The sequence below is a fragment of the Antechinus flavipes genome, chromosome 2 (genome assembly GCF_016432865.1).
Source record: "Antechinus flavipes isolate AdamAnt ecotype Samford, QLD, Australia chromosome 2, AdamAnt_v2, whole genome shotgun sequence".
Lineage (NCBI taxonomy): Eukaryota > Metazoa > Chordata > Mammalia > Dasyuromorphia > Dasyuridae > Antechinus > Antechinus flavipes.
In genome coordinates this window covers 124,685,713-124,698,398 of record NC_067399.1, presented here as the reverse complement: position 1 = coordinate 124,698,398, position 12,686 = coordinate 124,685,713, and the positions used below count along the sequence as shown (strand labels likewise).

Sequence of the window (12,686 nt, the reverse complement as noted above, 5' to 3'; positions counted from 1 at the left end):
CAAATGATCAGTTGAAATTTCTTTATGTCTTTTATATCCTGAGGGATTGTAAATTCCCAAAATTCAAGGAATATGTCCTATTCATCTCCTTATTCCTGAGGATTAATGTTGAGCAAAATGTATGATAGATGCTCAGCAGCATTTTCAATAAATTGCTTGACAGGCTAAGTTAGAAAACATTCTGCCTTGTATTATAGTTCTTTTATTTCTTATCTACAAACTCTTGGCAAGAACTGTATTGTATCAATCAATTAACAACCATTTATTTGTAGATCAAACACTATATATGATGCTGGGGATGTGAGGGTAAAAGAAAAACAGAACCTAACTTCAAGGAGCTTACATATTAATGATGGAGACAATGTACACATTTGTAAATATGTAGAAAACATACAATTCTTAGAGAATGCTAACTGGGGGTTGAGAGGAAGGCATTCTAGCAACTAAGGGAATTGGAGAGTCCGGGGGCAGAAGATACTATGTGAACCTAGTCTTGAAGGAAACTAGGTATTCTAAGAGCTGGAAATATGAGAAGGGAACGTATATGCTACATGCAGGAGCAATGGCCAGTGCTGTTAAAGAGCAGAGAGAAAGAGGAAATATAATGATCTAGATAAGCTGAAGAGGAGTCAAAGTGTGTGAAAGAGAGGAAGATGTAATGTGACTGGAACAGTAGGATGGGACCAATTTGTAAAAGGGTTTTAAATGCTAGATTATGAAAGGCTATGGTTGTGCTAAGTTAAAATTCAGTCTTCTTTCTCTAGTTCTGTAAGGTTATCACTGCACACTTGCTCTTCTCTCCAAGAATGAAGGCTGGAAAGGACTGGGAGGCAATTTAGGTTGTGTCATATTATTTAAGACCCATGATGATGGTTGAAGTCTTCCTGGCTTGGGAACATCTTTATCATGCTCCTAATTTTTGAGTGTCCCCAAAACTCTGTCCTGGAACCTTTTCTCTTCTCTTTCTACTATTGCTCAATTGGAGACCTCAACAGCTCTCATGGGTTCAGCTATCTCTATGTGGGTAATTCCTAGTGTGTGCATGCTTGTATATACCCATACACATGTCTGCATGTATATGTACATATGCATATAGGCATATGTATTTACTACATATGTACTAGAGAAGGAAATGGTAAACCATACCAGTTTCTTTGCCAAGAAAATCCCCAAAATGAGGTCACAAAAAGTTGGATGTGACTGAAAAAAAAAATGACTGAACAATACCACTATAGAAAATGTACAATGTATTATGTACATATTATACACTATACATTGCAAGCATAAAAATATGTATGTGCAGCTTGCACACATGCAGCTTTACATGGGTTGATGTATGTGAACATATGTGTATATATGTACATGTGTGTATATGCACACACAGGCACATATGAAAAAATAGAGGAGTTTAGAAGGGGGTGGGGAGTGAGATAATGAATTTTGTTTTAGACTTAATGAGTTTGAAATGTCTTTGGGATATCCAACGTTATGCATATGTGTGCATATAAATAAATGAATAAATAAAGGCGTATGCATACACATATAAGTTATATGTATGTGTGTATATATATGTTTATATATCTCTCTAGCTTTAGCTTCTTCTGAGTTATAATCCTATATCAACAACTGCTTATTGAACATTTCAAACAAGATAACAAATATACGAATCTTAATCTTATGCTATATAAATTCTATTATATATAAATATTGTGTGCTAAACTGGATGTCCCATAGACATTTCAAAGTCAGTATGTCTAAAACAAAATTCATTATCTCTGCTCCTCCTACCTTGCTTTTCTACCTGTGTTTTAGTTAAGTGCAACATTTTGTCACTTTTCTAAGAACCACCATATTATATTTAACTCTGCACTCTTCCCCAGCCCACCTATTCATTCAGCTGCCAAATCTTGTCATTTCTATCTCTGTAGCATCCCTGTGACCCCTTTCTCTTTGTTTACATGGTTACCACCCTCATTCATACTGTGATCTTCTCATGCTCTGACTATGTAATAGCATCTTAATTTTGTTTCCTACTTACAGTTCATTCCTTATATGATTCGTCCTTTGTACAAGTGTCAAAGTGATTTAAAGTATAAGTCTGATCATGTCACTACTCATTACTCTATTCATTAAATTCCAGTGGCTTCTCGTTTCCTCTAAGATAAAATAGAAATTTCTCTGTTAGGCAAATACAACCCTTCACTACATTATCCTGAGTGACTTTTCTTCTGTTAGTGCTTTTCCTGCTCCTCCATTACTCCTTCTTCCTATTCTCTGGACCATCCAAACTCGTTTTCTTGCTGTTTTTCATGACAATATATTATTTCCCATCTCTGTGCCTTTGTACTGTGCCATGCACCTGCTCCATGCTTGAAATAAACTCCCTACTTGATTGCCTCTTACCAGTTTTTGTTTCTTTCAGGATTCAGTACAAGCCTTACTTTCTTCATGAAACCTTCCATTACCACTTCCCCCTCCCAAACCCAAACTAGTAATTTTTCCTTTCCTAAATCTTCCTGGTATTTCATAGGGTTGTAGGTGATAGGATCATAGAGTTGGAGTTTGGCAGGGACCTGGAATCTGGAATCTGGAAACTGAGGCAGACAGGGATATTAAGTGACTTGGTTAGTATCACATTAAGGCAGCATTGAAAGCCAAGTCTTTCTGATTCTTAAGTCCAGTATTATATTCCTGCCCCATTTATTTTATATATATAGTACATGTATGTATTTATTTTCAAGTTTTCTTCTGTTAGGTAAAATGTAGGCTTTTTGAAGGAAGGACTTTTTCATTTTTGTCTTTGTATCAACAGTATGTGATATATTGTCTGACAAATAGTAGGGGCTTGAAAAATGTTAAGTAGTTGATTGATTGGGCATAAGGTTTTCTGGGTAACACGTGTATAAATTGAGTCTAGAAGCATCATACCAAGGCTTTGGGTCATGGAGCTAAAGAATCAGAGAGATATTGTAATTGGGAACAGAAGCAAGATCAGAATGAGTATCAATTAAGTTGAAAATCAAGGTCTGCAATGACAGGGATTGAATATCAAGGTAAAATACAGGAACTTGGATTCACCAAGAGGTTCAGTACTACTCTCTGTTTTGTGGGCATGTGAATGTTTATATATTGTTGGCTGTATCTTCTTGTTTTGTTAGAATCTATTTTAGCTACAGAAAATAGCCAGTGTGATCATGGATTACTTTAAGAGGAGAAAACCTTTCAGGAATATAGAAATCAGAGTCCCTCTTTCAGAACTTTTAGAAACTTTCTGAACTCATCTGGAATATAGTACTCAGTTCTGGGCATCCTAGATTAAAAAAGATACTGATAAACCAGTAAGTATGTGTCAAAGAGCAACTAGTGAAGGGGTTTGAATCTATGATAATCTGAGGATTAGTTGAAGGAACTGGGCATAGTTCACTTGGAAAAAGAGAAGCAGAGAAAGCGTGCTTGTCATTTTCTAATGTTTGAAGGGATATGATATGAGGAAGGCATAATCTTTTTCTGTTTAGCCTCAGAGAACCTGTAGTGTAATGAGTGGATTTTGCAAAGAGGTAAATTTCACTTGATCTTAGGAAAACCTTCTTAATAATTAGAGCTGTCCAAAAGATTATTGTCTTGATAGGTAGTGACTAGGGAGATTTTCAGTCAGAGTTGGGCATTTATCAAGTATTTTACAGTGGGGATTGATTTCTTTTGTATATTGGTTGAACTAATTGGTTGCTGAGGTCCCTTCCAACTTTCAAATTCTGTGATTTTGAGAATTCCCACCCAGAGAATCTTCATTTTTTCCCCAGTTGAAATGATTGCAATTAAGTGTTGATGAATCAATATTCCTTCTCTTGTATTATTAGAATAATCTTCAACATTGGCCATGGCCAAATAACTTAAGAGGAATAGCATAGGAATGCATAGAACTGTATGTAATTAAAAAAAAAAAACCTCCGTGCATTTGAATACTCTGACTTTTCTGTCATTGCTTTATTTCTGTCCATTTTAGACTTAAGAGAAGAATCAGGAGGGCATTATCCTCAGCACAGTGATGCCTGGCCTGACTTAGAGACCTTTAAGAAAATGCCTTTTGACTACATTATTCATGATCCTAAGTATGATGATGCCAGTCTGATTTGTTCACGCCACCAGAATGTAAAGGGTGAAGGTAAGGCTTTGAAAATTCATGCATTTTTCCAATGAAAGGGGAGTTAAATTTTTATTCTCTTGTCTTTTATTGGGCAGTGAAATTTAATTAGCTAAATAGTGATTGATGAATTGAAGAACCAAGGAAAAAATAAATTGGAATCTGTCCTTATTGCATCTCTTCAGCTTTTCTATTTGCTGGTTACTTCTTTGTCCTCCTGAGATCATAAACAGTTGAGGGAAGGAATGAACCATTCTAGTAGTTTTTGAAAGTATATTACATCAGAGTTTTATAGTTGGAGGAGATCTTATAGATTGTATCATCCCAGTCCCATATTTCACAGAAGGGAAAACTGAAGTTCTGAGAAAATCGACTTGCTCCCAAAGAGGCAGAACTGAACCCAGATTCTTTGATTATAAACCCAGGATTATTTCCATTGCATTAAGAGCTGAGCAGAAGCCCAGCACTTGTTGAATAATGATAATAAAAAGCTTGATTATCCAACATTGTGAGGGAATAATATTGGATTAATCTGCTATTTTGGTTAAGATCAAAATGGGTTCATGATCTAGGCATAAAGAATGAGATTATAAATAAATTAGAAAAACATAGGATAGTTTAGCTGTCAGACCTGTGGAGGAGGAAGGAATTTGTGACCAAAGAACTAGAGATCATTATTGATTAGAAAAGGGAAAATTTTGATTATTTCAAATTGAAAAGCTTTTGTACAAACAAAACTAATGCAGACAAGATTAGAAGGGAAACAATAAACTGGGAAAACATCTTTACAGTTAAAGGTTCTGATAAAGGCTTCATTTCCAAAATATATAGAGAATTGACTCTAATTTATAAGAAATCAAACCATTCTCCAATTGATAAATGGTTAAAAGATATGAACAAACAGTTTTCAGATGATGAAATCGAAACTGTTTCTACCCATATGAAAAGGTGTTCCAAATCATTATTGACCAGAGAAATGCAAATTAAGACAACTCGGAGATACCACTACACACCTGTCAGATTGGCTAAGATGACAGAAAAAGATAATGACGAATGTTGGAAGGGATGTGGGAAAACTGGGACACAGATGCATTGTTAGTGGAGTTGTGAATGGATCCAAGCATTCTGGAGAGCAATTTGGAACTATGCTCAAAAAGTTGTCAAACTGTGCATACCCTTTGATGCAGCAGTGTTACTACTAGACTTATATCCCAAAGAGATCTTAAAGAAAGGAAAGGGACCTGTATGTGCAAAAATGTAGTGGCTAGAAACTGGAAATTGAATGGATGCCCATCAGTTGGAAAATGGTTGGGTAAATTGTGGCATATGAATGTTATGAAATATTATTGTTCTGTAAGAAATGGTCAGCAGGATGAATACAGAGAGGCCTGGAGAGATTTACATGAACTGATGCTAAGTGAAATGAGCAGAATCAGGAGATCATTAAACACTTCAACAACAATACTATATGAGGATCAATTCTGATGGAAGTGGCTCTCTTCAACAATGAGAGGATCTGAATCAATTCCAATTGTTCAGTAATGAACAGAACACTGGAAAATGAGTGTGAACCACAACATAGTTTTTACACTCTTTCTGTTATTATTGGCTTGCATTTTTGTTTTTCTTCCAGGTTATTTTTACCTTCTTTCTAAATCCAATTTTTCTTGTGCATCTTGTGTATTATATTTAATATATACTTTTAACATATTTAACATTTATGGGACTACTTTCTATCTAGGGGAGGAGGGAAAGAGGGGAAAAGTTGGAATAGAAGTTTTTGCAAAGGTCAGTGTTGAAAAATTATCCATGCATATGTTTTGTCAATAAAAAGCTATAATAAAAAAAAGAATGAAAAAAACCTAATATCTTGGTGAATAGAAACTCTTGTTAATTATGAAGAATTTGGAAAAAAATATTTATTTACTTAAGAATTAGGAAAATGAAATATCAATTTTGGAAGGATTCAGATTTTTATAATGCATGAGGGTCATTATTATTTGTTATTTTATTATCAGTTGTGTCCAACTCTTTGTGATCCCGTTTGTGATTTTCTTAGCAATGATACTGGAATGGTTTGCCATTTTCTTCTCCACTCCTTTTACAGATAAGAAAATTGAGGCAAATAAGTTTAAGTGCCTTGCCCAGGGGTCATACAGTTAGTGTCTGAGGCTAGGTTTGAACTCAGGAAGATGAGCATTCCTGATTCCAAGCTCAGTGCTTTATCCACTGTACTGGTTATTATTAAAGGCCTCTGTTATGGTGGTACATATGTGCAGAAGTTGCTATTTAATTGGGCCTGAATGTTTTTACATTGATAATAGCATTCGTTGTAATGTCACCTAGTCTACCCTGATGATGCAGCAAATAGAGTGTGCTGGCTTTGGGATCAGAGGACTTGGACTTGAGTTCTCCTCAGTTGATTGTTACTATCAGGGTGGTCTTGGCACATCCCCCAATCTTCCTGGTCCTCAGAATATTCATCTATATAAGGGGGGGGACTGAACTAGGTAACCACTAAGATTTCTTCTGGCTCTACATCTATAATACATATTTTCAACCAACAATTTTCTGTTTCCAATCCAATTACTTGTTGGATCCTTATTCCATAAAGAAATGAAGCCAGTGAGTGCAAGTGATTAGAACTATTCATCAGGGCCTAGTGGGAAAAACCTTCTTGGTTATAAATGTCATGATTTTAAAAAAGTGTACATTAAAATAATATAACTCACATGTTTTACATTGCTATAAGGTATATAAATTACTTGTCTCATAGCAAGTCTGTGAGATAGGCAACACAAGCATTACCATTTAATTTTATAGATGAGAAAATTAAGGCTTACAGTAGTGAAGTCATTTGTGCTCATGTAAGGTCAAGCTGGAATTTATTTTTCAGTGAATCCTGTGAGGCTGGATTTGTGAAAAAGTTCATAATTGTAGGTCAGGATTCCAGTAGGTAAGTAGAAAGGGGGTCTCTCAAAAAATATTAAAATGATACTTTTAAAGTGACCATCTTGCAAATTATCTCTGCTAAAAGTAGTATTCTTCTTGCTAATTTTGTCTTTTTCTTACTAAACTGTTTCAGTATCATTGGGCAATCTAATTAAAAACCATCAAATCTTAAATTGAGGTGTAATGTTAATTTCCATCCAGGCTAAATTTGAAAAAAATAAAAATAAATAATGCTTAAGTAACCTAAAATTAAAGATTAAATTGGGGATTTTTATAAACCATTCCTAGTAGCACATCAATACAGCATTTTCGTAATGAACCATTCAGAGATTGAATAGATTGCTGAAGTATGTGAGAACATACAATGTTAGGAGGAATGAGAGATTTGATTTTGTCATAAATATCTTTTATTTATTGACTAATAAGGCTTTTTTCCCATGTCACTGAAAACCATCTGTTGACTAAATGAACTTTAAATTGACTGACTTAGAAAATAAGGAAAAACTCTCTTCAATTAATTGTGACCCAGTAATACTAAAGGAAATAAGCACTTGGGAAGAGGATGTGTATATTCTATAACTGACTTTAGTCTCACAATACAACGGGATTTTGTGCAGACAAATCAGCAACCAGGAAACATGAGGATTTGTATATACGGCGGCAGACGACACGAATGAGATTGTCCAAATATGCAGCCTATAACACTTATCATCATTGTGAGCAGTGCCATCACTATCTGGGCTTTAATCCACGGTACCAGGTAGGTTGCATTTGAATCCTTGTCACATTTGTCAACCTTCACTAAATTTTTAGTTCTGATTTTTGTTGTTGTTGTTCAGATATTTCAGTGTTCATATATTTCACTTATGTCTCTTTATAATCCCATTTGGGGTTTTCTTGGCAAAGATACTGGAGTATCATCTCCTTCTCTAGCTTATTTGATGAAACGAGAAAACTGAGGCAGACAGGATGAAGTGATTTGTCTGGAGTGACACAGTTAGTAAGATTCTGAGGTCAGATTTGAATGCAGGTCTTAAGCCTGGCAGCCTCTCCACTGTGCTCCTAGCTATTCTTTTGATTCTGATACCACATTTAATAAGGAATAGTAACTAACTCAAAATTGTCCCTCCCCAAAGTTTAATGGAATTTAGTTCTTGTAACTTCTAGACTTAATAATTTTTCAATTTTCCTTTAAGTTGGTTCTTGTTGTTTATGAGAAGAATTGTTTTAACCTCTGTTTCTGAATTTGTGAGTTGGAAAAGTAAAAGATTTGTAGTAATTTCTAAGTTTGTAAGAGTCAGAGCTGTAAGGGATCTTAGAGACCAGTTAGTCTAATTCCTTCCTTTCCCTGCAAATTTTTGGAGATAAAGAGCCTGAGGCCCAAGAAGACACAGGTAATAGCTTCTGAATCATATCCTACAATTCCAAATGCATGTTCTCTTTAATATATCATACACTAGACAGTTGGAATCTGGTGTTTTACATTTAGGATTTCCTTTTCTTTTCATTAAATCCTAACCCAAGAAAGATAAGGAAGAGAAAGATGTAGATGGATGGGGAGCATCAGAAAAGCATTTGGTCAAGGATAGACCTTCCTTGCTTTCATTTTAATCAAAAGCAAACAGCAGAATGCACTTTTAATTTAATTCTTTGTCCTTGACATGGAAACAATACATTTTGATGCCTCAGCTGGTGATGGGATTTCTGTTTTGAGATAGAAAGAAAAAAAATAATGCAAACCCTAAAAATATTTTTCTTCATTTCCTGCTCAAAGAATATGTATTATTCAATGAGAGAATATATGCTATATAGTAATATAGTGCTACATAGCATTTTATCACTATTCAAATAAGTATGGTAATTATAAATTTAGCATATAGATCTGTCCTCAAAAAGACATCTTTTAACCCAACACAAGATAACTTGGTGTCTCCATAGGTAGAATTCTGGACCTGAATCAAGAAGACTCATCTTTCTGAGTTCATATCTGGTCATACTATCTGTATGATCCTAAGCAAGTCACTTAACTTTGTCTCAGTTTCTTCTTCTCTAAAATGAACTGAAGAAGGAAATGACAAACCACTCTAATATTTCTGTCAAGAAAACCACAAATAGGTCACAAAGTTAGACATGAATAAAGACATAAGAATACTTATGTATTTAGTATATACTAATAAAGGGTATCCTTTGGTACTTCTTTTCAAAATATCAGAGCCATATTCAGCCAGAGAATCGTGGGAGTTATTAATACAAAGATGCAACCTGACTTTCTGCTGCTTTTTACAGTGTGTCTTAGGAAATTTACCTTTTTTCTTTTGGGGGCAGGTTAGGTTTTATGAGAAGATTTGAATTTGGAATTCTCGGAATTAGCGTCATATAATTCACTGTTTAATCTTGGGAATAAACTATTCTTGTGACATGGCCCTTGTAGAATTTATCTTTCAACTGGGGAAAGCCATAAAAGAGACCAGCAAATATGAATAGAGAAAGATCTGATAAGAGAAGTATACATTTAAAAGATAAAATAAACATTTTGTTGATAAAGAATTGGTGTTTAAAGTTATGTTTGTATATTTCTAAGTGGTAACCTAGAATAGTCCATAAAGATCTGGGCTTAGAGTTAGGAGTCACAGGGTTATAGCATTATGGATTCAGTGCCAGAATGGAAAGTAGAATTTTTTTAGTTCATCCCCTTCAGAACTGAAGTATACAGAAGTTGTGATTTCCTGAAGGCCACATAGGTAAGAAGTTCTAAATTTCTAGACTCAAGTCACTTAGATTCACATTCAGCCTCTGATAAGTACTTAATAGTACTTAATGACAAATCAATTGTCTTTTGTCCATCCCAATCTCTTCTAAATATGGAAGTCATAGAAGGGTAGTTGGTGGAGGGAGTTTCCACGCCAGGAGTTCTCTAGAATTCTGAAAAACAGATATTTTTTGTATTCTCAGCTGTATATTCATGGGGCTTATATTTAGACTGTGGAATGTAGAATATTATCATAGGATCCAGAGCTGAAAAAAGTCCTTAGAACTCATCTAGCATAAGTCCATAGAAACATATGTTTAGAACTAGAAGAGACCTTAAAGGCTTTCTAGTCTAATATCTTTTTTTTAGAGAAAAGGAAATTAAGGCCTATGAAGATTAAGTTACTTGAACACTGGTGAGGTTTCAACTCAGGCCTATGACTCTAGAGCCAGAACCAATGTTTTTTTCATTATACTATGTTGTATTTTTCATCTTTCATTTTATAGATGAGGAAATTGAAGGCCAAAGAAGTTAAATGATTTGACTGAGGTTGAATAGGTAATAAATCTGAGTTCAGACTTAGCTCCTTTGATTCCATATCCATGTACTTTTTATTCCCACTTGTGCATCATACCTGCATCTTCTGGTGTAATGTTGTTTCACAGCTATAAATGAGAGAGGCTTTATAATTGGTAATGTTTTAGATTTTATGGATTATTGAAGAATTATGGATCTTAGGGCTTTAAGAGCTATGGACAATCATTTAGTCAACCTTCTTTCTGTTTTACCACAGAGGAAATTTGTTCCTGAAATAACTTGATGATGGCCACACAGATATTAAGAAACAGAGATTTATACACAGGTCCTCTGATTCCAAATGTCTTTCACTTTCCACTGCACTGTTATGTCACGGTGACTTGGTGCTGTTCTGAACTCTGTTAATGTGCCAAAAGTGATATTCCACTCTGAGTCATGCTCTTACAGAAAGGAACGATCTTAGAGAGAGATGATTTAATTCTATTCTTTTATGTTACAAATGAAGAAACAGAGGCAGGGAGAGGCAAAGAAGTTTGCCCAAATTTTTTCATTAAATTTCCAGGATTCATAAAATATATCTGTATATGCACACAATATTCTGTCTGGTTGATTTAGGAGATTCATGGAGGCCTAGGGCAAGATGTAAAGTCCTTGATGTCAGTGCCTATGTCTTAAAAATCTTGTGGTTCCTCACCCCCAGAATGATGCTCATGGCAAAGACTGAATAAATCTTTATTGATTGGGGTCCCTTTATGCTTGTACATTTTATTAAACAAATAATATCACTTTGGTTTATGATGAAGCTCTTTTCCATTATGTCTTTCAATATGAACTTTATAAAATAAATACTCCATTGCTAAAACAGCAAACGAGGTGGGAGATAGTGGTGACCAGTATCTAGAAGGGATTCTTCTTGATGTCAATACAGAAAATATTTTGTTAAAATTAAGGTTGTCTTTTGTTTTGTTTTAATGGTGTTGTTATTGACATGGTGACAGGAAGATGGAGTTTCTATACATTGCACTGATCATCTGGTGGTTTTGTTCTGCTATCTATAGATTGTCTTGGTAGAAATATCATGATAATCACAAAATAGTGATGGTCACATATGTATCTATGTTTTGTTGACAAGTAAGATTGCATTCTGATGATAAGACCTGTCCTTTCCCTCCTTATACCCTAGCTGTATGAGTCCACCCTGCACGCCTTTGCCTTCTCTTACTCCATGCTAGGAGAGGAAATCCAGCTTCATTTTATCATTCCTAAATCAAAGGAGCACCATTTTGTCTTCAGCCAACCTGGAGGCCAATTGGAAAGTATGAGGTTACCACTAGTCACTGATAAGGTAAGTAGATGTTCTGATACATAGTTATATAAAGTAGATACCAATTCTACTCTCTGGACTTGTAACAGGATGGATTATTTCCTCTTTATTTTTCCTGGTCTTTTCCTAATTTTTTGGGGGGAGTCTTTTTCATGATAGGGGAGGTGATATAGTATTTTTGAAAAACTATGTCACCAGAGTAAATCTTCCAAGCTGGAAAAAGATTTGTCTATGTGTGTATCCCATAAGGATCAGGTTAACTGAGCTCAGATGGACTCATCCCTTAAAGGCTGCTGGTTTCCTTTTCTGTTAGCAACTCATGAAATGTCTGCTAAAGCAGAGAGGAATTGTGATCACTATCAAAGAAGGGAAATAAACTATAAGATGAAAATTCAGATCTTTGATGAATTTGATGATGAATGTAGAATTCAGCTACATTCTTGTGGATATTTTGAGGTCTGGTCATCAGAAAGGGGAATTAGACTCAATCTACTAACTCTTTACCAGTCTTCCAAATTAGTATTATGATGTTTGCTTATTTTCAGATTATCTAGCTTTTTGGTTTCATTAGAAAATAGTTTGTAACATTCCATGTGAGAAAAGCCTCTTTATGATAATCAACATTAGTGTGTCCTCAGAGTTTGGCTTACAGATTATAAAATAGATGAAGCTCTTATTCATAAAACTATTTTTTAGCAATCACTATAGGTCAAATGCTAAAAAGCAAAACAGTACATATTTTAAAATTACTAATATTCTAATTGGAGAAGACAATGTGTATTGGAAGGAATAAGTGGGGTATACATTAGAGAACACTAATGAAAAGCAAAATAAGCAGAGCCAAGGGAATGTTGTATACAGTAACAGCAATATTATTTTAAGAATGACTGAGCAAATAAGCCATTTTGAATATTATAAAAACCCAAATTAACTACAAAAGACATCTAAAAGAAGATGCTATCTGCATCCAGAACAAGAATTGA

General features: G+C 34.7%; 1 protein-coding gene across 1 annotated transcript in view; it reads left to right on the top strand.

Annotated features, from left to right (window-relative positions):
- GREB1 (growth regulating estrogen receptor binding 1) overlaps window positions 1-12,686 on the top strand; it is a 121,973-nt gene that overhangs the window by 86,287 nt on the left and 23,000 nt on the right. The window contains exons 23-25 of the mRNA XM_051975491.1: window positions 4,004-4,162; window positions 7,711-7,853; window positions 11,563-11,724. Coding sequence (XP_051831451.1) covers window positions 4,004-4,162; window positions 7,711-7,853; window positions 11,563-11,724 — 464 coding nt within the window. The remainder of the gene's footprint in view (window positions 1-4,003; window positions 4,163-7,710; window positions 7,854-11,562; window positions 11,725-12,686) is intronic.